The sequence below is a fragment of the Penaeus chinensis genome, chromosome 31, assembly GCF_019202785.1.
Source record: "Penaeus chinensis breed Huanghai No. 1 chromosome 31, ASM1920278v2, whole genome shotgun sequence".
NCBI classification, from domain to species: domain Eukaryota; kingdom Metazoa; phylum Arthropoda; class Malacostraca; order Decapoda; family Penaeidae; genus Penaeus; species Penaeus chinensis.
In genome coordinates, this window is record NC_061849.1 from 11920262 (window position 1) to 11927761 (window position 7500).

A 7500-nucleotide genomic window follows, 5' to 3' on the forward strand; every position below is an offset into this window, starting at 1 on the left:
AGATGGCTCCACATGTGCTCAGCCGGGAAGGAGTCTATCAGTAGGCCCTACTTACCGATTCTGATTTCCACTTTCCTTGAATTGGCGGGAAAATGAATACCATTGCTGTCGATACTGTTATTATTGTTATTGATGTTATGATTATTAATTTGTCATTAAAATACTTTAGACAATGAAATGATACGAAAAACCCTTTCTTAAATTAAAAGAAAAGGGTAAACAGGTGAGATAGGTAGTTTCTAATCACTGGCTATTTGGTCATTGAGAACTTGTAAAGCCATCCATGTGTAAATACAATAAATAAACGTGTATTACAGTGGGCATGGCATGTATTCTTGCCACATGGGGCAAATGGGTTAATGTATGGTAACTTCAAAGGAACCTACACAGTTTAAGGTAGTTTCCTAATAATATCACCAAAGCATAATGATCTTTTTGATTTAGCAGTATATAATCACATTCATTTTTCATTCTAAACTTTCTCCATTACAATAATTATATTAAATATGAGAATGTAATTGTTCTATTGAATGTAGTAAAAACCCATGTTCGTTTATTTTAGTTAGAAAAAGAAAGAAAGAAAAAAATATATAAATAAGAATGCCTATGTCTGGATATCCAGAATACATGATATTGATATATTTTCCAAAATTAGAATGCATCTGTTGACTGATTAAAATATATTTGTACCATATGTTTCCTAAAAAATTCATTATAGATGCTTCTTTTATATTATCACTTTGTGAATCCTTGTTTTAGTAAATAAAGTAATCATGAATCATATTCATTCATTATTTCCTGAATCAAAGACTTATGATTTTTTTCTTCTCACACAAGATATATATTGATTCACAAAAAACATGTCACAGTCATCTTCTCTAGTAAAATCTCGTATGGGCCTTAAGCTACAGTAAGGATTCATCTCGACTGGCATGACGACTTCTACATCCTCAATCTTTTTCAAGACTTCAAGATCTCTTTCAGATTCTGTTTTTGTGTATGATGTAAAAATTACAGGTATATCTGGATTTTTTAGCATGATGGATAAAGAAGCTGGCCATGTGTCTTTCTCTTCACCTTCAAATTCATGAAAACCACAGTTGAAGGAAATAATGATATCAGGGTTCTGAAAGTAGGAAGTCTTGGCATAGTCGTGGTACAGCATCTCACACATCTCGTAAATAATGGCCCGGTTTCTACTCTGACAATCATCACATCGGGACATTCCACTGTCATCTAGGCAGTGGTTATCTGGAAGTTCCTCACTCAAACCTGAATCAGAGAATAACTCAGGTCCAATGAACACAATATGGAGTTTCATTAGAGCCGGCAATCGATGAAGCATATATTCCCATCGGATGATGCCCAGCAATTCTTTTGTACTTTTTGCTCCCACTACATGAACCTTCAACTCTGTTAGCTGTTCCACAGACTTCCTGTCTTGGCCAATTGAGAGTAACTGCATACCATACAAGAGGGATAACGGATATGAAAGCCTCTCAGACAATATTACAATAAGCTTTGGGTCTAATTCATCCTCAGAAACATCTTTGGTGTTGAGCTGTGGCCTAAGAAGATCTACCATCTTCTTTGGCAATTTCTTATATTCACTATCAACCTGAGTAGGAAAAGGGAGATCTGGAACTCCTTTCTTGTACTCTACAACATCACACTTAATACAAAGAAGGTAATTATTACACCATTTTTCATGACGATTAACATCTTCTGAAAGGTGAACATCTGAACAGTAAAATACAGAATGACAACGACTACAATCTATCATGCATGAATTATCTGACTCTCGGCATACCTCGCACACTCTTGGATATAAAAATATTTCATCTTCAAAGACCTCCAAACGTCGTTGCAGGTTGATATTTGCAGCAACCTGCAAGCAGCTCCGGAATTCTTGCCAGGATCTTTTATCGTGAACTTTTACCTTTGCTTGTGAAAAGATATTCTTGCTGTTATCCACTTTGTTTGCTTGACAAAGGTGCCTATTGAAATATATATAACATTATTAATGGCAAATTCCATAAATAGCATTACAATGACTGATAATCTTATAAAGTCCTATAAAATAATGTAAATTTTAAGTTGAAGCAAAGTAGTATATTGGTCTTTAACCCTAGTATCTAGTGGATTCACCAACTATATCAAGACCCATCAGAGGTGGTTATGAGTTTTATAACTGAAGAACCAATATTTATACCCTCACCTGAGGCAAAGAAAGATATACACTGTATATACATATGCATAAACTCCCTACCACAAATATCTACCAATTTTATTTCTGTATATGTAACTATACTAAGCATACACACATATCTCACACATACACAAATATGCACACACACAGGCACCCTGAGCAGCTGCCAACTACATAGCTACTTAATTATTTCAATATAAGAAACTGGTTATGGTTTGATAAGTATCTTTACAATGGTAAAAAAAAAGAAAAAAAAAAAAGTCACTTACTTGTGAGATGACCAGTCTTTTTTCTGGCACTGTTTGGAGCAGTAGGACACAAGCTGGCACTGGGCACACCGTTTAAGGGAGCACTTCTGTGAGGGCATTTCGAAACAAGCATGGCAGATCCCAGGATGGTAATGACGTACTGCTGGCAGCCACTGCTCTTCTTTCCCTTGCGATGTTTTGGCCTCCATGGCTGACTGACAAGTTTACTATTGGTATTAAGAATGCTGTAATGAAAGTAGAAAAATTAAATTGGTGGTCATGGTTTGTTGTCTTTTGGTTTGGTGTGACAATTTTCTTCAGTAGGATTTAGAATAGAATTATGCATTACCAAATTGCCTTAGATGCATAAATATTTATGAAGAGAATTTATGTACTTTTGTGTGTACTTCCAGTATCTTACATCTAATAACAATAAGAAAATAAGATTTTGCTTCCTAAAATATTTTTCTTCTGAAAATCACATATAATGCCTGGAGGTCTGCTATCGACCCACATTATATTACTTAGTGTTCATTGATGAAAATCAAAGTGTTTAAGTATTTACATGCAACCATGGTAAAATTAAAGAAATAATTCATATCCTTGATATAAAAAAAAGTCTTAAAGCCAAACTAAACCATGAATGTGCCTAAGAAAAACAAACAATCTCATGAAATTAATTCTAATACTTAAAAATACCTTCTCTTGTTTATTTACCTTATCTAAGTTTCATGAAAATATCACTTAATTTAATAATATATATTTTTATTCATCATGGCACATCTCCTTTTGGTGAAGTCTTAAGCTGCCAGTAATACTGGATGGTTATTTCCATTCACTCTGAAGCTTATTTCAGGATTACAGATTTTCAATACAGTTCCTTTCCTGTATTTCACCAGGTCTACATCACAAGTCTTTCGTCTTTGGTCAGTTTGGTAAAGAAAATGTCATCTATAAAAAAAACTTTATTTATAATACAATATAAAAGTACTAAATACTGTATCACATTATACAGAAAAGCGTTTAGCTAATTAGATATCGCAAGTCTGAACTCATACATATATCAATACAAACATATCCTGTACAAGAAAATTTCTACATCACATTCTTCTATGTATTGTAAGATTTAAGTTTATTCACTGTGAATATGATTGTAAGCACATAATAACCTATGGATTTAAATTATCACATTACGCAGTTCTTTGGGTATACACCTAAATGTCTATATCTAGCCAAAAGCTAGAAACTCACAGCCTATTTATAGTATATAAAGGAGAACAATTCATTCTGAATTAATCTCAAAGAATTAAACAGAAGACTAGATCATACCTATTCTAAAGATTTACATATATACAAAATAGTTTACATGCATCTGAGATAAAGTACAACACCTTCAATATTATTGCAAAAACATGTTATCCATAAATCAACAGTCTCAACATCTGCTCTTAACCTCTTTAAAAAATTCTCCTCGAAGATTTCATTATAAACTGCATTGATATCACCTTTTATCTGCATTACAACTTCATAAAACATAATGGCACATCTTACATCCAAGATATTCCATGGTGGTTTCCACTCAGCAAAAAGTTTTGTGGATTCATGACTTCTTTCTAAACTGCATTTTGCATCCTTGACCACAGAAGGATAAAACTCCATCTGTGTATTGGTTATTTTACTATTCTGCAAATATCTTTCAGCTTTCTGTAAACCATTAACAATAGCTTCTGAGAATGGCATACTTTGGAAGTCAGTTTTGTCCCCTTCAATATGAACAACTGTGTCTTGGTATATCCTAAAAAGCCAAGTAGGATTGTCACAGCATTCTACATTGCTTATTTCTTTACCTCGAAGAGCCTGAATCATTTTCTCCTGTTCATCCTTTGGTAAATGGCTTATTCCACCATAATGTGCAGGGTTATCAGAGTAATAGATGGAATTTTGCAAATCCTTGTTTGACCAAGGGATGTATGTAATACCAACATCTTTTAGTTCACACATTGTTTTAAACACTGTTGCAGCACTTGGACTGATACCCAAAGGGAATATCTCTATCAAAACAGCACCAGGAGGTAGGAACATTGAGAGAATCAGTCCTGCACCATGCACTCCAACTGCCACATGTGTCCTAGTTAGCTCCTCTATCATTCTGTGAAAGCCATGTTCTTCCTGAGAGAGTATTTTCACATCTACCTCTTGACCATTACTTATTTTATCAAGCTGGGTTTTCAAAACAGTTGATACTTCCTTTTCATTTATTATCTTACGATTTGACTTCCGAGAGAACAGCACTCCCTGTAGAACTTCTGTTGCCTTTGGCTGGACATTCATGCCTTCTAGGACAAAATCTGTGAATTTCCTCATCAAGTGGCCTGAAAAGCTAGTACTAGTGGTAGGGCCTTGGGGCTTACCATAGCCATACTGATACCATACACTGATCTTGTTTAATCCAAAATAAATGTGCTCAAATTGAATCCAAACATCCTTCTCATTATGACTAAGATCAGATATTAATGATACCCTTTCTGATAACACTTTGTAAAAACTCCAGTGTTTGCCATGGTCATTTCTATCCACAAATATAACATTTAACCTGGACTGACATGACTTCTTGCCAGCACATATTTCATAGCTTGTAAAATAATAGGGTAATAAATCATCATGGAAAACATGCAGGAGATTATCAGGCTTAAATCGAGCCATTATAAAGCTCTGGCCAGTAATGACTTCACTTCTATATGAGGTAATAAAAGTTGACCATGTTATGACAGATATTGACAGTTTAAATGCAGAATGGTTCTCCACCGATGAGAGATATAATGTCTCCTGAAGATCTTTTAAATTTTTTATTCCATAGATAATGGAGTGATCACAAGCCACAAAAACAAATTCCTCTTGTAGGTGGTTGTAATACAAATTGCTAAAGTGACACCGAAGGCCCGATTCCAAGGAAGAATGGCACCATACTGAAGAGCATCCATTCTGCAAATCTGATGATAAGTCACTGCTGCCTCTTTCTGTTTCTTGAGCATTTTTCAAGTTCTCTTTCTTAGATCCACATTCCTCACCACAGTCTAAGCTACATGCACTATCATCTTGAAATCTAAGAGTATCAGTGATCCCAACATATCTCTTTTCATTTACTACTATTTCTTTGCAATTTTTAAGCACATTTTCTTTTATTTTTTCTTTCTGAACAATGTCATCATCCACAGCCATATCATGAGTACTAGCTGATGTGTGGACTTGGTCACCACCTACCGTCACAGTTGTTAGCCACATTACTGTGCACATTACTAGTAGTCTCCACAGTACAGAGTTGCCTTTGGCTAGCATGATGGCATCCCTGTAACATAAAATCTAATATTTTGTAACCAGATAGATCAAACCGACATCAGATTCTGAAATTAGGTTTGATATTCTTATGCATACTTCACTATTACTCAATGTTCCTTATCATAAAAATAAATCTATCCAGCATTTTTTATGATGTCTGAACTATCCACGTTCTGGAGTGAGAACCAAAACAATAATTGCTGAAATTCCTATCAATATAAAATCAAACAGTTTTAAACAGTCCTGCCAAATGCAGCTTACATCTTTGCAAATTTCACATATATCCCAGACACTGGCTTGTCAAAGCTTCTATACATTTTTCTGACTTCCAACTGTAAGTTCTTTCATCACTAAACCAAATAACTTTCTCCTTCTCATTAACATAATACTCTTATCATACTTCATACACAACTTTCAGTTCCATAGTCCCTGCATATGTATTTCTCCACTCCTCCTATATTTAATGCTCTAGAAATATTTCTTTTGTATAATGTTAGTCTTTTGATGATAAACAAAATATCAAATATCAGAGACTAATAATATTTTAAAGAGAGAGAGAGAGAGAGAGAGAGAGGGAGAGAGAAAGAGAGAGAGAGAGAGAGTGAGAGTGAGAGTGAGAGTGAGAGTGAGAGTGAGAGTGAGAGTGAGAGTGAGAGTGAGAGTGAGAGTGAGAGTGAGAGTGAGAGTGAGAGTGAGAGTGAGAGTGAGTGAGAGTGAGAGTGAGAGTGAGAGTGAGAGTGAGAGTGAGAGTGAGAGTGAGAGAGAGGGAGGGAGGGAGGGAGGGAGGGAGGGAGGGAGGGAGGGAGGGAGGGAGAGAGGGAGAGAGGGAGAGAGGGAGAGAGAGAGAGAGAGAGAGAGAGAGAGAGAGAGAGGGAGGGAGGGAGGGAGGGAGGGAGGGAGGGAGGGAGGGAGGGAGGGAAGGAGGGAGGGAGGGAGGGAGGGAGGGAGGGAGGGAGGGAGGGAGGGAGGGAGGGAGGGAGAGGGAGGGAGGGAGGGAGAGGGAGGGAGAGAGAGAGAGGGAGAGAGAGGGAGAGAGAGGGAGAGAGAGGGAAGGAGAGAGAGAGGGAGGGAGGGAGGGAGGGAGGGAGGGAGGGAGGGAGGGAGGGAGGGAGGGAGGGAGGGAGGGAGGGAGGGAGGGAGGGAGGGAGGGAGGGAGGGAGGGAGGGAGGGAGGGAGAGAGAGGGAGGGAGGGAGAGAGACAGAGGCAGAGACAGAAACAGACAGAGACAGAGAAAGACAGAGACAGAGAGAGACAGAGAGAGACAGAGACAGAGAGAGACAGAGAGAGACAGAGACAGAGAGAGACAGAGACAGAGAGAAACAGAGAGAAACAGAGAGAGACAGACAGAGATAGACAGAGTCAGAGACAGAGAGCTACAAGCTACTTGCTGTGATTATGTGTTAACTTGTCAACCTCACACAATACCCACCTTGATTTGTTTTGCAGCAGCCTATAAATAGGCTTATGTGTACTAATCCTTGTAACTTCAGCTTCCCCAGTACATCTCACTCTGGAACAAATTGGGTCACTTAGTTCATATATAGTCTACACTTTATTATCCATAAATGCTTGCAATTTCTTCTTTTAAAGTGTTTTAGACTAAACTATAGTCTATACACCCTGGATCTTTTCTTGTTGCTTATAAATTATATCTATTATTCTTGATCTTTTTAGGAATATCTCTGTTTGTCTCAAAATGTAATACT

General features: G+C 37.0%; 1 protein-coding gene across 3 annotated transcripts in view; it reads right to left on the minus strand.

Moving 5' to 3' along the window:
* Positions 1–122: 122 nt before the first annotated feature.
* LOC125041915 (protein O-linked-mannose beta-1,4-N-acetylglucosaminyltransferase 2-like) overlaps positions 123–7500 on the minus strand; it is a 9842-nt gene continuing 2464 nt past the window's right edge. For 2 of the 3 annotated variants that reach the window (XM_047637312.1, XM_047637313.1), the window contains exons 2-4: positions 7224–7304; positions 2479–2702; positions 123–1997 (exon numbers count right to left, since the gene is read on the minus strand). In XM_047637312.1, coding sequence (XP_047493268.1) covers positions 812–1997; positions 2479–2666 — 1374 coding nt within the window. In that variant the 5' untranslated portion in view covers positions 2667–2702; positions 7224–7304 and the 3' untranslated portion in view covers positions 123–811. Of the gene's footprint in view, positions 1998–2478; positions 2703–3409; positions 5804–7223; positions 7305–7500 lie in introns of those variants that run through there. The other variant, XM_047637311.1, reaches the window with a different exon arrangement.